The sequence below is a fragment of the Cyprinus carpio genome, chromosome B6 (genome assembly GCF_018340385.1).
Source record: "Cyprinus carpio isolate SPL01 chromosome B6, ASM1834038v1, whole genome shotgun sequence".
Taxonomy (NCBI): Eukaryota; Metazoa; Chordata; class Actinopteri; order Cypriniformes; family Cyprinidae; genus Cyprinus; species Cyprinus carpio.
In genome coordinates this window covers 7,743,553-7,764,247 of record NC_056602.1, presented here as the reverse complement: position 1 = coordinate 7,764,247, position 20,695 = coordinate 7,743,553, and the positions used below count along the sequence as shown (strand labels likewise).

General features: G+C 37.0%; 1 protein-coding gene and 1 pseudogene across 9 annotated transcripts; one reads left to right on the top strand and one right to left on the bottom strand.

Moving 5' to 3' along the window:
• Nucleotides 1–1,500: 1,500 nt before the first annotated feature.
• LOC109089046 (cordon-bleu protein-like 1) lies at nt 1,501–11,530 on the bottom strand. 9 transcript variants are annotated; one of them, XM_042725494.1, is made up of 13 exons: nt 11,340–11,527; nt 11,201–11,241; nt 9,642–9,722; nt 9,287–9,433; nt 8,984–9,182; nt 8,507–8,732; nt 7,909–7,950; nt 7,667–7,773; nt 7,152–7,373; nt 5,473–5,581; nt 4,142–4,283; nt 2,805–4,045; nt 1,501–1,665 (listed from the first exon to the last, which is right to left on the bottom strand). In XM_042725494.1, exons 4-13 carry the CDS (start codon nt 9,376–9,378, stop codon nt 1,658–1,660), a joined length of 2,388 nt encoding a protein of 795 aa, XP_042581428.1. In that variant the 5' UTR covers nt 9,379–9,433; nt 9,642–9,722; nt 11,201–11,241; nt 11,340–11,527; the 3' UTR covers nt 1,501–1,657. The 9 variants fall into 9 exon arrangements, with proteins under 9 accessions (XP_042581428.1, XP_042581432.1, XP_018958713.2 ...); XM_042725498.1 differs by lacking the exon at nt 9,642–9,722 and having other exon boundaries at nt 11,340–11,528; XM_019103168.2 differs by lacking the exon at nt 11,201–11,241 and having other exon boundaries at nt 11,340–11,365.
• Nucleotides 11,531–18,085: 6,555 nt separating this feature from the next.
• The window catches only part of LOC109092412, a 100,360-nt pseudogene continuing 97,750 nt past the window's right edge, over nt 18,086–20,695 (top strand).

Here is a 20,695-nt window from a genome sequence, read left to right as displayed (position 1 = left end):
ACGCCTTGAAAATGAGAGATGAAAATCTGAAATGGCTGAAGGTCTAAAAGGTGGAGATGCAACCGCTCTGCAGGCTGTTGCGGCCTTGAAAGAGTCTTCTTCAAACAAAAAGCCAGGTAGATAAATAAACTTCATCCTTTTTAATGTCGTTGACTGCCCAGAGAATAAAGCAACACCGAAAGCTTTTTCCCTCAGTTTTATGAAGTCTATAAAACTTGTCTTGACAGACAGAAAAGATGTTACTAGAAAGTGGAAGGTATTTAAAAACACACAAAACACTGTGTCGCTGGTTTAAAAGCTCTCCTCTGTGATTTGACCTTTGTGTTTATCGTTAAGAAACTGACAGTTGAAAGTATCCGCAAAGTACGTGAGTTACATCAGGGTCAGCGAGGGACAAAGTGTTTGACGTGTCGGTGACAAAAACACACATGCACAATACACCCTTCTCAAGCACTTATCACTCTTGGTATATACTGCCCCCTAGTGATCTTAACGGTTACATTACATGAGTTTACACCATATTAATTGCACATTTAGATATGACAACAGTATGATTAAAAAAACACGTGACAAAAAATGATCATTCACTGGGAATGCTAAAAGACAACTTTCTCCACGTATAGACCTATTATAGACTTGCTAGAACCCAAGCCATATATAAGGATGAGTATAGTATATCATAGATTATTGGGACCAAAGAGCAACACTCTAGCAATGTGCTAACAATCACTCAGGGTTTCTTACAATTCACAACATTTTACCATCATGGTTGCATGCTTTTTGCCGTTTTAATATAGAAAAGCACATTAGAATGGAGCTATGATGGACAACAATATATTCAGTAAATTATTACATGAATCACTTTATGGTGCTTTTAGGATTTTTCTTTTTTGACTGGAGCTATGTGGATTACTTGTGAATTATTACAATGTTTTTATCAGCCATTTAGACTCTCATTCGGACAGTACCCATTCGCTGCAGAGGATCCATTGGTGAGCAAGTGATGTAATACATTTCTCAAAAATCAGTCATGACAAAAGAAACCCATCTTCATCTTGAATGGCCCAACGGGGCCTTTTTTTTTTTTAAGCGAATTATCAATTTTGGGTGAACTATTCCTTTAACACAGCACCACCCACTCCGTCTTTGCTATTATATTTTTCTCTAAATCTGAATGACAACACATACTTTGCTTGAAGTTTACAAACAAATGTTAAGCTCAAAATACAAAGAAAACATGTAGAAAACAGTATCCTGGCAAGTTTTTCAGGACTAAGGAGAGGACTGAGGAGAGAGAGAGATAAAAAAAAAGACTAACTCTGCAATACAAGCTTTCATTAATATAAAAAAATATACACATATGAATACATGCATGTATTCCATTCAGGCAAAGTTTACTATTGGCATCATATTGTTCCTGTGAGTCAAATAAAAGGCTCAAAAAAATTCTCCTTTCTGAAAACATCAGTGAACTCGGTCAACAAAACAAGAAAATGCAAGTAAAGCTTTCAAAACATTTATCATCCTTCCAAAATATTCATAGTGCTAAAAACACAGAATCAGATAATCTTATAAGAAACAGATGTCGTTTTCATATAGTGCGTCCTGTTCATTCTGGTGAAGAACCCCTCTTCCTCATTTATGAACACTCCCATATTCAATTACCTGGGGAAAAAAAACAAGATACCATAGTAAGTCCCATTGTTCTGCAAGACTCTTATCGGCAGCTCTATATTTTCTGGAGCCAGGTTTGAAAGCCAGAGCCAGGTCCATTTTTAGCACATGTCAGTCATTCAGGAAGCCACATGCAGTACATAGTATGGTTGTACACTGAACATACACTTACTCCATCATTAGTGATGGAAGATACAGATTTTGTTGTGGTGTCATTAGATTGAGTCATTTCAAAAAGTAATTTTCATTGACATACAAAACACTCATACTCACGCCATGACTGCTGGAATGCTTCAAAGTTTGTTTCAAAAACTATAAATGTGCAACGCACACAAAAACATGCTTAGAGGAAGGAAGATGCCCATTAAACAAATAAGAGACTATTATGAGTGTCAGACATCATTTACATTACAAACTACACATACATAACTCAGCTGACCCAGACACACCTTGTCCTTGTGACAGTGAAGTAACCAACACATTTGGAAGACGCCTATACGTTCTTTTCATCCTGTTATGTTTCCGGTCAGGCAACAAAAGAAACTACATTACTGTCCCAAACGCTCACTTGCTGCCTTTACTTAATCAAAAAACAGTAAAAACAAATATTGTGAAATAGTGTATTACAATTAAAAATATATTTTCTATTTTAATTTATTTTAAAATGTCATTGGCAAACCTGAATTTTTAGTATCATTACTCCAGTCTTCAGAGTCACATTATCCTTCAGAAATCATTCTAATATGCTGATTTGCTGCTCAAGAAACATTTCTTATCTATCTATCTATCTATCTATCTATCTATCTATCTATCTATCTATCTATCTCTTTTGGTGATTTTGATTGCTTCCATTGTCCTCATTTGTAAGCCACTTTTTTTTGTAAGGATAAAGTGTCTGCTAAATGAATATATATATATATATATATACACTGTATATATAGTTTTGATTGGTAGTGTATGTTTCAGCCTAATAAGCTCTCAAGAAGTTGGTTGACAATGCAACGGCATCAATGTAATTTGGCAATTACTCTCTGTAATTGACAACAAACAAAAATGTTGACCCTCTCATTAATATTAATAACCTATCTATCAATTAATATTTAATTGATGTCTTCGGTCAGTTTACTCACTGTGTGTGTTCCTGGGCAGCCCCCGTCTCCTGGAGCAGTTAGGATCCAGCCCTGGTTTGGAGCGCTTAGCTTTCTGAAATACAGCCAAGGCAAAAAGAGACACTGTTGCAGGAGGGCAGGGGTCAACGCTTGAATGTGATTTAGATAAAAAGGAGGTTCTATGAGGTTCTGGATTAGAGCTGCAGTTATTTTCAGCACTAGAGGTGCCTGGATCACTGTTAGTTTGGGTAGGGTGGGATTTCGGTTTGGAGTAGTACAGGTAAGGTGCACATCTGGGCTTTGAGTCCAAGTTTGCATATTGGTCAAGGTCTTCATCATAGGTCTGCATTTCCTGCTTGCTCCTGTTTTCTTCATCCTCTTTATTTTCACTATTATTGTCATCCCAGTAGACGGGAGGTGGAGGTGATGGGAAGTCCATTTCTTGCAATGTTGTCTCTTCTTGCATGTTTGCAAATTCTCTTTGAATCCTTCCCCAAACATCTAACTTTTTCAAACCATCATTATAGCCACCACCATCTAGAAACTTCCTTCTCCTCTCTTTGTATTCTTCTACCCAATCCTTTTCTTCTCCAGTTTCCACCAAAGCATGTTCTTCCATCTCCTCTTGCTCCACAGGGCCTGACTTTGGATCGATTGGTGACATGTCAGCAAGTTTATCAGCTGCTTCTGAAGGATAAGCCCAATTGCCTTTTAGTTCTAGATCATTCATCATACTGCCTAAATGTTCTAGATTGCCAAGACCTCTTTGGGGTGATTCTGAACTCTCTAGCTCCATGTCTTCTGGATGAATACATTGGTCCTCTTCATCTTTAAGTTCCAAATTCTCACTCTCTACATCTGTCCAAGCTTGATTCTCTTGCTCCACAGACTGCAGATGAAGAACCTCTGGTGAGTGCTTGCTTTTATCTGAACCCTTGCACCCACTTCTAAAAGGTTCAGTTGGGACTGCTTCCAAAAGCTCTGTAATGGGGATCTTAAGTGCACCTGGGTCTCCAAGGCACAGCTCTTGTTCATCTTTAGCAGTGTCTGGTGTCTGTACGGTTAGTGACACTTCAAAACATTGCCTGCTCTGCTGACGTCTCTGGGGAACCACGGTGAAGGTGGTCAAACCTTCTCTCTCAGAGCGGTTTTTCAGCAGCTGACAGCCAGAAAGTGCCTTAAGCTCAGCCTCAGGGGTGGGATGCTCAGAAAACAAACCCTCAGAAGAATCTTCTGCTAGCTGATGCTGGGATATATAAGAACTACGGAGGAAAATGAGAAGAAGAAATCAGTAATCAGCTACTTCAAGAACACAAGCAGTGAACCATGAAGAAATGAATTCAGCAAAATTAACATACTTTGCAGAAGATAGCGTTCTCTGTTGCCGTGCCTGCAGAGATTCTGCAAGTTCACTCATAACTTTATCGATTGCAGGGCAGTGGCCAGCAATGCGAGCTCTGTATTTGTTTGAAATCTTGTTGTCCCCTTGAGCATCTTCTACTGAAGAAAAACAAAGATGCTGTAGTGTTTTTATGAGCATGTATTGTGTGTAAAACCATCTCATCTGCAACCTCTCACTAATATAGCACCTTGGCAAAACAAACAGCACAGTGTACAGTACGTACTTTCATTTAATTTATTCAAATATGAATCAACATTAGTAAACTATTTCAAAAGTGAATTTGGCAAAAAAAATCAATTAATGAAATACATTAAATATATTAGATAACAATTAACAAAAATCTGTCTGAAGAAAAAAAAAACACAAAAGACAAGCACACAGAGTGTTAATACAAATTTAACATTAAAATGGTTCTAACAAAAAGCTTAATTATAAAACTAAACAGGTTTAATTAAAAACGTTGGATGTGGCTGATGAATTCATTTGGAATTTCTTAAGTTTGAATAATTTTATACAAATTCTTAAAAGCATCCCTTATGACCCCTATATATAAAAAGTCATTGACATTTAATAAAGTTGAATTGTAATCATGTAGATAAAAATATCAAAGACTGATTACAACCATTTTGGGAGCTGTGGCTCAATATTAAGGCACAAATTTTGTGATAAAGTGATACAGATTTGCCTGACAAACACTGAAATGACTTTAAAATAAAAAAACTAAAGCATACAAACACTAAAATGAAACCCATTAGTCTAAGGCATAAATTGACACTGACTGTTGACACTATTGACCTGAGTGTGTTACTTCCTCTAGAATACAACATTATGTTTATACTAACAAGGTGAAAGAGATATCACATTACAGTTTAAAGCAACAGTGACATTAAACAAGGAAGCCAATTAAATAACAGAACAAGACACAGAGTTCAGTGCAATGTGCATAAGACATGAAGGCTATGTAAAGACACAGAGGACAAATAGCCCATCACCGATGAAAGCAGGAACAGAGAAGCATGTATGGAGGAGAAGAGGAGGAAAGGAGACTGCTGCCTGTTAGGCTCAACCTCCTGGTAGTACAGTGTAAAACAAGAGCAAATAATTAATCCAACACAGTTGGGAAACAGAAAGATAGTATTCATTCTCACATTTGTTCAAGCTTGATTCTATACTGAAATTGCACGTACTTGGCATCTAGGAAACCAGCACTAGCATGCAAACAAGTATTCACAAATGCTTAAACATAGAAAACTAAAAGTACACTTATGAACAAAAATAAATGCGTACCTTTGTTATCTGAATCGGATGGGGTGGGGCCATCACACGGAGGGGGCGGAGCTCTCCGTTTAGTCCTTTTAAGGGAGGACTCGGTGGAAAAGATATGACTGAGCTGACCCTGAGCAAGGCACAAAGAGGTTATGTTTGGTATAAAATACTAGCATACTGCTTAATGCAAATTGCACAGTAAATACTTGAAGTGAAACAGTATGCATTATGCAGCTTTAAACAATAATATGCTGTAGTTTTCGCATAACCTCATTACATCGCTTATTAAATTCAGCAAATTGTCAGTTGTTTAATTTATTGTTAAGAAAAGTTAATTATGTTTGAAAATGTATTAACTTTTGACAATCAAATAATGAGTAAAATAAGATGTTAAAAATTGCAGCTGTATTACAAGCTCACTCATCACAGTGGACATTGAGGGTCAAACTGAGCGCATTGCACTGTTGGATACAGTAATTCATTTAGTTTTTTGTTCTATACTATATTTTTTGCAAATTAAGTAGGTATATATAGTATTCCAAGCACAAAGGAAATTTGAATATTATGGACAATATATATACACTGCAGAAAAATAGCATGCTATTCAAAACATGCCTCAGAACCATACTATTATACTACCATTTAACTATAAAACTGGATTCTGATCAGTAGAACTGCACATTCCTGCATGCCACTGTTGTTATTGTTTACTAAAATTTAAATTCAGTTCAATTTAAGTTTAATTAATAAAGCTGAAATAAAATAAATATTAGATGAAGAACATGCAATACTAACTGACTCAAAAAAAAAAAAATAAAAATAAAAACAAATATGCCCTACAAACAAACATTATATATATATATATATATATATATATATATATATATATATATATATATATATATATATATATATATATATATATATAATGTGTGTAATATTATTAGGGCTGTCAAATGATTAATCACGATTAATCACATCCAAAATAAAAGTTTTGTTTACATAATATATGTGTGTATACTGTGTATATTTATTATGTATATATAAATACACACACATGCATGTATATATTTAAGAAGAATATGTTATGTTTATATATTAAATATATTTATATATATAATATGAAATATAAGAATATAAATATATATACATGTAAATATTTTCTAAATATATAATTTATGTGTGTGTATTTATATATACATAATAAATATACCCTGTACACATACATATATTATGTAAACAAAACTTTTATTTTGGATGTGATTAATCGTGATTAATCATTTGACATACATAAAAAAAAAAAAAATACATACATACATATATACATACATATACACACACATGTATATATATATATATATATATATATATATATATATATATATATATATATATATATATATATATATATATATATATATATATATATATATATATATATATATATATATATATATATATATATATATAGTACACGTCATTATATGTGTATATATTATATAAATATAACCAAAGCACAAGAAAGAAAAATAACAAATAAAATTAGAAATATAAACAAAGGCTAATTCAAAATATCAATAAATACTATAATTGTATACAAATAATACTAAAACAATACTGATGCATGCTAATATGAATATCTGATGGCCAAGGGTACAGGTTTGTTTGGACTGGAATGGAGATGCCCACAGCAGTCCCACCTGTTTTCTAGCAGAGTCACTCTCTGATGGGTCGGAAAAGTCTCTGGTGTGATGCCCACAGGCGACACTCTGGGACGCCGTCATAGGAGGCCGTGGAGCACGTCTCTTCTTTGGCATGTCGGCAGGGACCATGGGTAAGGCTGAGTGACCGTTAACACCATTCACCCTGTCCGCACATTGGCCGTTCCGTTCAGGAGAGTTTGGAGCACTGCCAATCACAGCCTGTAGAAGAAGAAGAAATAAATAAATAAATCACTGAATATGTTTAAAGGAATCGAACATTACCGAAAAGACTTTTCAATATGCAATCTGAATTGATGTCCATAAACATGAGGCAAAATAAACAGATGCAAAGGAAAGCTGAAAGATAAACAGATGCAGAGACAGATGGGTGGAACAGCACAAGTGTTTTACAATGTTACAGTTCGGTTATGCTATTTCCCCTCATTTCCTAAATATGACAACCAGAAGGTTGCACAGATTGCAAAACCAGACAGGCTGACGGGTGTACAAACCTGTTCAGGTGTTTTCTTGTTCTTCTTGAATAAACCAAATAAACCTTTGTTTCCCTTCTCTCTGTGGTTCTTTTCTTTAACTGAGGATTTCTGTTCTTCCTCACCACCTGGACAAACACAAAAAAGCCTCTTAGATCAAACAAACTTTTGTGGACAAACTTCAGTGGTGTGGAAACTGCTGGTGCAGTACTACTATATAAAGATATTTTTGTTACAAAATGTGGTTGCTTGGAATTTGGTACCTTTATGGGTTAATACAGGATCAACAGGATTGTTTGGTACCACTTTAAAAAGAAAAGAAAATTCAACTTCAAAAGATTAATATTACTCAATTTTTACAAATTTAAATATAGGTTAGACAGATGCCTCTTTCAAAAATCAAACATAGGGTCTCATTTACTTACTGTGTGAATTGTTATGAATGTGTGTGTGAAATCTATATATAAACATTATGAACAAAAAATTTAGCAACTGCATGGTTCCTCTGCATAAAAACCTAACAGGTTGTGTAGTAAGCAGAATATGGAGATGGTTTGGGTGTCTTATGCAAATGAGAATTGCAGTCACTCATTTGTGATACTCCAAACTCATTAACATAATGAGGTTAAAAAATTCACATGCCTATGCACATGAAAATGTGCAAATTAGGTGTAATTTTATCATAAATTTATTGAATAATTCATGCAATTATTATTGAATGAGCCCTACATTGTGTACTAAACACACAGTATGTACTAAACATTGTATGTCGTTTTTAAATTAATGATACAGTATGCAACATTGCCACAATGTCACTACAGTGACATTTTTTAAAAAAAAAATTTTTTTTAATTTCCTAACCTTTAATGTCTTTGGCATACAGCTCCCTGATTCCATAGTCATTGAGTGTTTTGGTGAGATCCAGAGGTTCCTCTGATTGATATGTCCTCAGTAAGATGGTGGCATCAGTGTCGAACTCACACTTCTCACACACTGTGGGCATCAGCTCAGCCAGCGGCACTGTAGGATTGACTCGTACTACTGTCTTATGAGACTTCTTGTAGTTTACCAGAAGACGAACTGTTGCCTGTTTTGAGAGAGTTGAGTTAAATCTTTTAATAAGGTTCAATGTGACTTAAGGCAGACCCTGTGCCCAACCTGGGTGACCTACTATGAAATAAGTAAGACACATTCGTTTTATGCACCAAAAAAGTCAAAATCCCTTGATTAACTGCTTGAAATTTAACAAAACCAACTAAAAATTTAATTTTAAGATGATATGGTAATTAAGGCAAAATTATAAGATATGGATATAATTAAGCTTTCAATTAGACTTACCACAGGAACATGAGGTTTCTTCTTGTTATCACATCCTTTAGTTTGAAGGACAACTCTTTCAAACTCAAGAGAGCCAATCATGTAGTTGGGTTTGAAATTGATGTGGTTTTGATTTGTGGAAATAAGCTTAATGGCATGATCAGATGGAACGAGATGGTGTTGAGCACACAGTGTAACCAAAACATCCATAACTGGTTTACTGCAAGTGCACAGACACGAGTCATTTAAAATATGACCAGATGGTCATTTCAGTGAAAAAACTGGTGAAAATGTGCAATATCACTTTTTTTCCATCTCACTCACCTGCCATGCACTGTGGCTGTGGTCTCCTGTCCTCCTGGGAGCAGTACAGTCAGAGGGATGTCCCTGTCTATGAGATCTTCTTGGAGATCCATGTGTGCGTGCTGTAGGTAGTATGAAGGACAGATGATACTGTAGATTTGGGTTGTCCTATTGATGAAGTAGAAAAATAAATTGATGGGTCATTCAAAGAACACCCTAAATAATATATAGAAGTAGGAATGATATGAGAACCCATCCAGATACAGTCACTCATGGATTTGCTTTTCTGGATATAGCTCTTTGGAACAGAGGCAATTATGGCATCCTCTGTTACACACTCATGGCAGAATGCTTCGTGATGAATCACATCACCAACCTGTGTGAAAATCCTCTCTGTGTCTCAGCTATGGCTGTGCAGGGAAAATTTCCAGATATGTTCCATTGACTGATCTTTCTGCTGTGGGCCCAGTTAGACATGGAATCACATTTTACAATTGCTTTAAGCAGTAAAAGCACATATCCAATGTTCTTTGGAGCAATAACTCCGTGATTTCTTGGCTTAGTATCAGCTTAAACAAACTTTTATGTTAATCTTCAATACATCGATTGCCTCCAAGGCTCCCTCCAAACAACAGTTAATTGTATAAATAAATAATTATATTAGTTCTTAATTTTATTAAAATGCATTTAACTCTGTCCCACAATTTTCTCACAACCTCCAACACAGCAGACAAGTAAATCACTCCTTATTTATAACCTTATGATCACCGCTCAAAAGTTTGGAGATTTTTCGGTTATCAAACTTTTATTCAGCAAGGATGCATTAAATCAAACTAGAGTAATATTAAAGACTGGCTGCTAAAAAGTTCAGCTTTTTCATCACAAGAATAATTTACATTTTAAAATATATTAAAATAGAAATCTTGTTTTAAATTGTTATATTTCATAATTAAAGTTTTACTTTATTTTAGATCAAATAAATGCAGCCTTTTTTTTTTAAGGTGGTGTAAGTAACTGTAGTGTATATTTTCGAATAAATTGTGTTAATTTTACAATCATGAAACAATTCAACACTTTAACAAGAAAAGGGAACAATTTATTTTCTACAAACCAATATTTGGCGCAAAACTAGTTTGCCCAGCTTAAAATACGCAATCTTGTTACTAATACTGCAGTATTTTTTTTTTTTCATCCAAATGTTTAACTTAAATTTTAGATTAATTTCACATTAATATTAATATGTTTAATTAATGCGCATTCAGGCATGTTCTACATTTTGATAACAGCGTTGATAAGGCCCTGTTTTACCCTGTTCGTTGATACATACCAAAACAAAATCACGTCCAAATCACAACTGACTATAAACTCCAAATTAGAGTGGTACAAAATGATTGAAAATGGAGTTTACTTAATAAATAGCTATTCTGAAAGTGACGAAAATTAAAAAATAAAGTTGGAGAGCCAACGCCTTTGGGTGTGTATGGTGCTCGTTTGCTGGAGCGTCACGTTTATCATTTCTTGGGGTGAATTTTTTCACGCCTCCCCGCCGCTGATCATCGGTGCAAAGCGGACAAATGCATATCAACCCACGCGTAATTCCCACGAGAATAAACTCAACAAACGCCTAATAAAACGCCAAACGCATGTGCACCTGGTGCGCATTAGCGACCATGGCCATCCAGTGCTCAAAAAGGGCACTCAGAAATACACCGTTAGTTTTTATATACACAGACATTTAACCCATATGCTAATTGAACTCTTCGTTTGTTCACAAATTGTAATTTTAAGACTTACGATACATTCACAACAATCTTAAAAGGTCTGTTACACCGTAGCAGGATTAACTTAAGTACTATTACTTCTCCCCGATGCGCACGTAAAGTTTTGGACACAATTACGCAATGTGTTGCACCTGTATCTTATTCAAATCCTTACCTTACCTATCTTCAATCCTCTATAAGGGTTTTTCCCAACAACTGCCGTTTCAAAACAAAAGGGGAATAGATGAACAAAGAAACAAGTGGATGCGAAGACAAGCTTTGGTAATCCTCTAGTGTTGTCAGTAGTAGCCTACCTTATGGACATGCCCAGTGCTGTGACATCAACAAATCTGTTTCCTGTGTGTGCGCTCGCGCGCGTGTGAGAAAGAAAGAGAGACAGTCATATAACATTCTGTTTTAAGGCTAATGAGTTGACATGACTTAGATTTTACTCAAAACTGCATTTAAAAAAAAAATTGTTGAGGAGCAATATATGAAAGATAAAATGTTTGTTAATAAGTGAATGTGGTTGCTAGTTATGTTTGACAGTAAATAATGCCTTAAATCTTGCTTTAAAAAAATGGTATGTGGGCATGAATAAATCAAGCTACTTGTGCTTACATGTGCTAATGCCCTAGCAATCTTCAAGAACTGGTGGCCAATCACATGACAGATGAGTAATCAGCTTATTGTGGTTGTCTGTTGTCTCAGAGTGTGCAAAAGAGTCAGCTGCGGTCTTTGATTCATTTCAACACATTTTGCTTGCTCAGTAGGGCCACACAGAAGTGCAGTAATTCATCACTTTCATACAACAGGAAAACTTTTTGGTATTTCTGTAAGCACTACAGAGGTTTACTCTCCGCAACCCTGAAGAACACTGTCAAGGACTCATCAGTAATTATGTAACATGTATGCTACAAAAATGCTTCAGTCATTTAAAGGACTGTGTATCAAAGGAGCACACACACAAAGAAAGATGCGCAAATATAGCCTTGTGTGTACATGTGTTTACATTTCAGGTTGATAACATGACCTCATTCCCCTCGTGGCGGGTCACAATGCCATCTCTCAGTAGACTGTTTATTTCACACATCCTCTGACCAGCGGCCAGCTCCACAAAGAAAAGTCAGACCTTGAATCTTTTCTCATGTGTCTGTTTGCCTTTCTGGTCATGTGCTTATTCTGGCATCTGAAGAGATATTCATGAACTTGTGTGTGTTTAGTGTCAGTGAGTGAGTAGAGATATTCAGCAGAGCCATTCTAATGAAGGCATGTACTGCCACACTTTAGTGCTAATGTAACTGTGCTGTGGACTAGGCTATTTATATTTTAGGGTATTTTATTTATTAGCAAATATAGACCTTTTTAATCTAATGAAAATGTATGATGCTGTATTTTTCTTTGAAGTAAATACGAATTTGAAGTATCTTAAGTCATTTGGCATTTACAGCAATTCATTTTTAGGTAATTTAAGGGTGATTATTTAATGTAGAGCAATTTTACATCCCAGTACTGTTAAAAAAAAAGTTAATTTACTGTAAAAACATGGCAGCTGTGGTTGCCAGAAATTCACTATAAAAATACTATGGCGAAATTTCCAGTTTAATGGAATGCCTGTATATTTCAAAACTTATATCTTATATCTTATTATAACATTCAAATATACAGATAGCCACCATAATAAAGCAAAATATAAAGTTGCATGATAATTCAGTTTCTCTTAGATAAAATATGGCCAATACTTGTGTACTGACAGTGCATAGGACCACAGAGACAAAATGCTATCAGGGTAACACACATGACAATGATGAAATATTAACTAAATAACAGAAAATGTAACACAAACACCCTAATGTACATTACTGATAACAAAAACAAGAAGAAAACTAAATTATTTTTTAAAAATATGTCCTTTTACAGTTTTTCCACTACAAATCATCTGGTAATTCATAGTTTAGAAATAGAAAAAATAGAAAAAGAATAGAGAAAGCTAGTGTTAGAGGCCTTTTTTGCTTTTGTTAATTGTATAATAAATAAAAAGAAAACAAATAGAATACAAAAAGTTGAGAAAAGCTGGTGTTTTTTTTTAAGAAAACAAGCATTAAATGAATGGAGTGAAGATTTTTTTTTTTTTTTTTTTAAAGAATAGAATTAGAATAGAGAGTGCTAGCGTTAGAGGGTAAAAAAAAAATTGGACGAAATGTGTTTTTAGCCGATCCTTGAAGATGGCTAAGAGCTCTGCTCGGATTGAGTTGGGCAGGTCATTCCTCCAGGAGGGAACATTTAATTTAAATGTCAGTGAAAGTGATTTTGTGCTTCTTTGTAGGGGGAAGTCGTGGCCTAACTGTTAGAGTGTTGGACTTGTAATCCAAAGGGTTGTGAGTTTGAGTCTCGGGCCGGTAGGAAACTGTAGGTGGGGGGAGTGAATGTACAGCAACCTCCAAAACCACAACAAAACTACCAATGAGCAATTCACCAAAACACCAAAACCCCAACTGCCCCCCCAGCACAAATCACCACACACTGCTCCCCACTGCTCCGGGTGTGTGTGTGTGTGTGTGTGTGTGTGTGTGTGTGTGTGTGTGTTCACTGCTGTGTGTGTGCATTTTGGATGGGTTAAAGCAGAGCACGGATTCCAAGTATGGGTCACCTTACTTGGGTCACCTTAATAACCCAAACTTCAAGACACCACAACTTTTCACTTTTTTTTTTCACAAAAACATTTTCGACATTCAATTGCAGAACGCAAGCTTCTAGAGGGCACATAAGTCTGAAGTAGTGAATTTAGGTAAAGGGGAGCAGGGCTATTGGAAGCCAGTGCAAACTGATAAACAGAGGTGTGACGTGCATTCTTTTTGGCTCAAAAATTATCTTGCTGCCGCGTTCTGGGTTAATTGTAAGGGTTTGATAGAACTGACTGGAAGATGTCAAGAGAGCACTGCAATAGTCCAGCCTGGACAGAACAAGAGCTTGAACAAGGAGTTGTGAAGCATGTTCCGAAAGAAAACGCCTGCCCCGATCTTCTTGATGTTGAAAAAAGCAAATCTGCAGGACAGGGTAGATTTTTAAAGGTTTAACGTTCATCTAAATGTCTGTTTCTAAATGCGTCCATCGTTTGTCCAGACAACAGTGTCTGAGGAACGCAAGATCCTTTCGCTGAACGAAGCCTAGGCTATTATCGGGTTATGCATCCGGTCTGCAGGGTAAACACTTCTGTCATAGCCAGCTGCTCCACTGAGAGAGTTTACCCGTATTCTGTTCGCTCGGCGGGCTGGTGATCCTTCAGAACGCCCTATGCCTCGATGACAACCCGCGGGCGAGAGCGCTTAATGAGGGAAGCTCAGTGAATGTCAAAACCAGCACGATGCGTCATGCATCACCAAGAGCCCTGCGGAGGCGCGACGAGCTGGCACACAACAGCCGCTGTAACGCAGTAAATCACTGATCTGTTCTGAGTGTGTATTTTTAAGAAAGTGCACTCATCCATACTAAACATGTGATTTACAACCGAAGAGAACGCGCGAAGTTTCTTAGCAATTAATGAAGTCAGCTCCATGTGATAGTGAAGGAGTCGTTAGAAACGCCGCCTTGTCGCCAGCAGAGGGCGCACACGCATTGTTTGGAGAAGCGCCTCTCCCATGCCTCAGGTGCAGCGTTAGCCAGCAGCCTCTTTCAAGCATGGATAAGGATAATTCATTTTGACCGTGTCTTTGTAATTTAGGGATTTGAGAAACGAACGGCCTCAATATAACACAATAGTATTTACTGAACCTGTACAGTCCTGGGCTGCGTTTCCCGATAATGGTGTCTCTTAGCGCGCTAAGACTCTAAAGGTACACCTTTACTAGGGGTATACCTTTCCTAGGTGTATTCCCCGAACTATACCTTAGGACAGTGGTTCTCAAACCCCTCCATGAAGTATCCCCAGCACTGCACATTTTGTATGTCTCCCTATATCTGACACACCCACTTCAGGTCTTACAGTCTCCACTAATGAGCTGATGAGTTGAATCAGGTGTGACAGATGAGGGAGACATACAAAATGAGCAGGGCTGGGGGTACTCCAGGACAGAACCACTGCCTTAGGATGTTGCTTAAGGTAAACATTTTTACGTGCGACGTTAGCAGGTGCTGTCCATGGCGGTGGTGCTGAATAGGTTGATATCGATGGCTCGAGAATCGATTGTTCACTATATACAGGCGCTCCTTCACTGCGTTATAGAGCGGGTAAAGTATTGAGAAAGGGATGTTCATTATAAAGAAGTACTTTAGAAATATTAGAAATTATCGGGGCTCACTGCATTTATAAAATAATCCAAATTGCAAATTAAATGCAACCTTGGATATCATGTGTGTGTGTGTGTGTGTGTGTGTGTGTGTGTAAGTTTGCAAGTGTGCCTCCTCACGGCCAAAAGTATTCAGTAAAAAAGATTTTAAAAAGTATTCAGGATAAAAAGGTAAAAGGTAAACAGGATGTCTGTGACTGAGTAAACGCACCGCCACACCGAGGCCTTGCTTAGCCCATATGCATTCCCAACCACCTACAGAAAACTCCCCACAGCATAAAAACGGAGAGCCGCCAGCAGCTGAATTTCGGGGCTTAGGGTAGCTCCGTCGAGTTTATCTCGACTAAGTTGGACTAACAAGATGTAAAAGCTGTTGAATTTGCTCCCGTGGCAGGCGATTTAAAAAAAAAAAAAAAAATTTTTATAATTGTATCTTTTGACATGGTAGCTATTCTCACGCTATTATGAATTAGTGCACATACACTAACTGGCTCCGCGGACGCAGCCGTCCTTGATTTAGGAAAACTATTCACTGTCTCGCTGCCATGGTTTGACCAAACTCCCCATCACATTCATTCCCTTTAAATAGACTCCTAATTATGTGCTGCCTTAATGGTTTGCCAGCCGATGTGCCTTTGTATATTATAATGGAAAAACTAAAAACAATCAGTATAATGACAGTTTTATTCTTTGCATAAAACACTTTAATTGAACACTAACTGAACACTGGGTGTATACAACTTTAGAATTGTAATATTTATTAATATTAATATTTAATTAATATTTCTGCACTTTTTCTTGCCACAGAATTACAATTGTATCGACTGAAACGTGAAGAAGCCTTTTGCACAGTGGTGGCCACTAGCGGAGTGAACTGTGAACAGCGATAAGGTGTAGCTAAGAGTGGTCCAGACTAACCTTACGAACGAATGACTTACAGAAGGTATCCTTAACTAAGAACGTTTCAGGAAACACCTATTAACGTCAAGGTACACCTTAAGGTATAACTTACGAACGACGTAGCGTTAAGGTTTCGAGAAACGCAACCCTAGATGCTTGAAAGTAAAATATACTCCTAGATAGACAAAAAACAGGCTTAAAATCATTTTAATCTCATTTAATCTTATTTGAAACTGTTTTTCCCCAGAGAGAACATACATAGACTTTCCTTCTGTGGTCCATACAAATGTGATAGCGTTCATTTTTTACAGTATATTTAGGGTAATTTATTCTATAGTTTATTCTTCCCAGTTCATCCATTTATTACTAATTTGCATGAAAACATTGGACACAATATTATTCTGAGTGTGTAGGCCTACTTACAAAATAAAGTGTAAAAGAGTAACAGAAGATACAACTTTAGATAGAAGGTAAATGTAAAAGTTAAATATAAAATTAAAACTATTGGTTATCATTGTGCTGGTCTTCAAAGGCATGTGTTATCAACACAATTTTAATATAAACAACAGCATTTTAACTAACAATTCAAACTAAATGTCTAAAAAATAACATCTGAAATTCTTTATATCTTTTAAAAGAAGTACTGTAAATTAAAGTATTGGACATTTCTTATGACATTTCAAGCAAAGAAACACAGGAAAGACCAAAGCTAGTTATCACACTTTTATTGCAGAGAATATTTCCCAGGGAATGTTTATCAATGCTTAAGTAAATTTTAGCCTGCTGTCAATTTTTGCATAGGCACATTAAAAGGTTACAAAAAGCTATTGAGCATTTCCTTGACTTGACTAAGTCAAGTTGTCAACAAATCCTTTTTTTGTTTTTTTTTACAGTGCACTCAAACCACCTTAATCTTTTGTGACAACATGCCATACCCTGCCATTTAAATGCCCTATTATAGCCTTTTGAAATGTAAATAGTTAAACCAATGTTAAAAATAAAGTAATTTCTGGAGGAACAATAATGTGAATGGTAATATGCTAAAATGCAATGTACATTTCTAACGTTTAAAACACATTTTAGTTTGGAGCAAAAACTATTAGGCCTATTCTAGAAAGTTTTGAACTTTTTAATCATTAAAAATAATCATTGTTAGAGTAATAGCCTAATTTCCTCTAATTAGAATTATTTTTTTCTCAATAAAAAGTGTGAATTAGCCATTGATGCCATAAATACTAGCCTACCTGTCAAATGCCTATGACATAACCAATAAAAAAGGGAAGAAGAAGAATAAGAAGAAGCTTGACATTTCTTCTCTGTGCAACCGCGTCTAACCTCCGTGTTTTCTTAACGGTGGTCGGCCGGGGCCTCACGTGCGGGTCTGGAGTCGAGTCGTGAGGCTCGCGCACGCGTCACTCCCACCACCCAAGCCACCGATAACCGGAAGCGACTGTCATCCGTGATATTTGGGGAGACGAACGACAGCTGAGAGCGACTTTCACTGGATAAAAACATCGCCGCGTCCTCTCCATCTGTTTGACAACAACCGTGTTTTAGTGGGAGAAAAACACAATAGGCGGAACTTACGGTAAAAACGAAGTTATTGGAAATTACCGTCATCCAGGTTCGAGCCTGACAGGCATTGCAATGGTGAGTAAAAGATCAATTCAGAAACGTCTAGAAAGGCCTGGCAAAAGAAAATCATGTTTTTGGTTTATAACCCCTCATATGCTATTACGACCGCAAAGATTGTGTAAATAATGTTGTAACACTGATAGCCTATATATAGGTCTATATTTATCTCAAAATATGTATTTGTTTGTGAAAAGACAGTTGTGTGATTAGGACTAAGTGTCCTTAAGGCAAATGAAGAATGTGATGATGCATTCATTTAAAGGTCATCCTCTGACTGCTCAACATCAAACAGAATGGGATTATGATCAGTTGACGTGAAAAAAAATAAAAAAATAATCGTATCCATATAAAGATCACGAAGGTTGAGGCATATGTTTGCGCAGTAATTCGGATCATCCAGCCACTTATAACGAGTTTAAACGGGATTTGGATCGCTGGCATTATCGTTTTAAGCCATATCAGGGATTTTACGAAGGATTTGTGAATGTAAAAAACTAGACAGATGTTTGGGTTTCTGTGCGCTGTTGCCTATGGAGATGATGATGGTGGTGCTGAATTTGGCTGATCTATCAAAATTAGGGAGATGCTGTTTGAACGAAGGACTGCGGTCGACTGTTTTAAGCTTAATAGAACGACAACTCTGGTTTCGAGAACGTCCCAAGATTTCCACATAGCACGTAAATTATATTGATAATTGTCATTGAAAAGAGGAGCAATCGCGACCCCCTCCTTCCCTCACATATCCACACCCACCCACCGTCGCACACTGGCGGTACACAAGGTTAAAAAACACAATCCGAATACGCCAAAATGTGCCAATTTAAGGTGTTAATGTGAACCTTTTTGCCTCTTAAACTCGTTTAGGTTGGAGACATTTTTGGTCAGTAAAAAAAGGCACGCCCAGAGACGTTTTCTCTGTCGCCTAGACACCGTTTAACCCTTTGGGTGGGTTTCTCGTTACGTGGAATTACATCAATCTCAGTTCTTCAGTCGGTGCCGTCAGGGATGGAAATGTAGAGCTGTTGTAGCCGCGGGCGGTGGTTTTTTGAAATAAAGCTCTAGAAATGGCCGTGTAAATTGTGTCATGTACGGATTTGCCGTTTGGGTGGACCTCGAGCCTGCGGAATGAAAATAGCCGGAGACGTCAACATGGCGACAGCTGCTTCGCCCCTGCGCTCGAAATGAATCCTCATCTATAAAGGTAGGACCTTCAAGATCACCTTGGGCTTCAGTCGCCACTGAATGCCTTAAATAACAAACGTGATAAACATCATCCGTAAACTGGAATCATGTTATGCTGATCTTGAGAGGTCCTCAAATATCTGACTTGTTGAAACATAGGCTACTTATAAGAAAACGCCAAAATTAACATTAATCCATTTTGAACGTTGTCTTGGGCACTCGTTTACAGTTTGCACTCTTTAGAAATGTTGTTGTTATTATGCATAAAAATATAAATCAGTAAGTGAAATCCTAAGGAACAACCTGTACCGACTGAAAACTCATTTATGAATTATGAATTTCTGTATTTATGTTAATAGCCTTTAAAATCGCTGTTATTTAATTCAATGAATCAGTCGTGTTAAACACGTAAGCGTCAATGTGTCTGAAAAACTGGCATTAAGAATAACACGCGAATGTGACGCGCTGGAGGAAGCGCTTGGCGGATGACCTGAGCTGAGCCCAGGCGCACCTGTGTTTCAGCACCATGGAGAGCAGCTGTTGCGAATCCCTATTATCCACGACGGAGCAGAACGATTCTAGCGCACAGTTGAGGAAAAATTGTACATTCTTGATTAGAAAACAGCAACAGCCTTTTTAGGAAATATCAAGTGATGAGTTTAGATGCTGTATGAGTGTGAAGGGTCACTTCCTCCACATCTGTCACATATAGTGTCTGAATATGTATGCATGACTGTTTGACATTTGAGGGAAAGGTTTGATGATAAATTCTGACACATTTCGGATACATAGAGTTGGCCTGGAATATTTTGATCCACCTTCTCAGTGACATACTGTCAGGATCTTTCAATATCGTAGTAACATGAAGTAGCATGCAGGATCCACTAAGGTGACATGTTTTATACTGATGTGTATGCTAGTTTAGAATTTTAGATCAAGCCTGACTTTGACCCTGGAGACAGGTGTGCATTAGGGAGGGCTGGGAGTAATGGCACCCCAGAGGGTTGGCTCATTTTTGGAGAGGGGTTGAGTGCGTGGATGGGTGGATACATGGATGCATGGATGAGGGAGTTGTTTTTTTACCTCTGTCCGCAGAGGGAACAGGTTGAACTGGCTGGGTGATGGCAGGGAGAGAGAGACAGCTCACAGTGCTCACTCACAGACCCACATGCACACAAACAATTGCTTGCCGAATATTAGTCACAGTTGTACAATGAAATCTAGCCCAGAGCAGACCAGGGCACCCAGGAAGATTTTGTCTATAAGACCTTGTTAGATGGAGTTCTGCATAGAAAAACTGCACTTTTCAGTTTAATGCAACTCAAACTTGGTTATTGGACCAAGAAATTGAGTCTTAAAGGAATAGTGTAGATCACCCAAAAATGGAAGTCTGGTAAAAAAATAAAAAATAAATAAATTGCTCACCCTCAGGCCATCCAAGATTCTGATGATTTTATTTCTTCATCAGAACAGATTTGGTAAATTTTAACATCCTAGGATCCATCCACCTAGGATCCTCTGCAGTGAATTGGTGTGCCGTCAGAATGAGAGTTGAAATAGCTGATAAAAACATCACAATAATCAAGTAATCCACACCACTCCAGTCCATCAGTTAACATCTAGTGATTTGAAAAGCTGTGAGTTTGTAATAATATATATATATATAT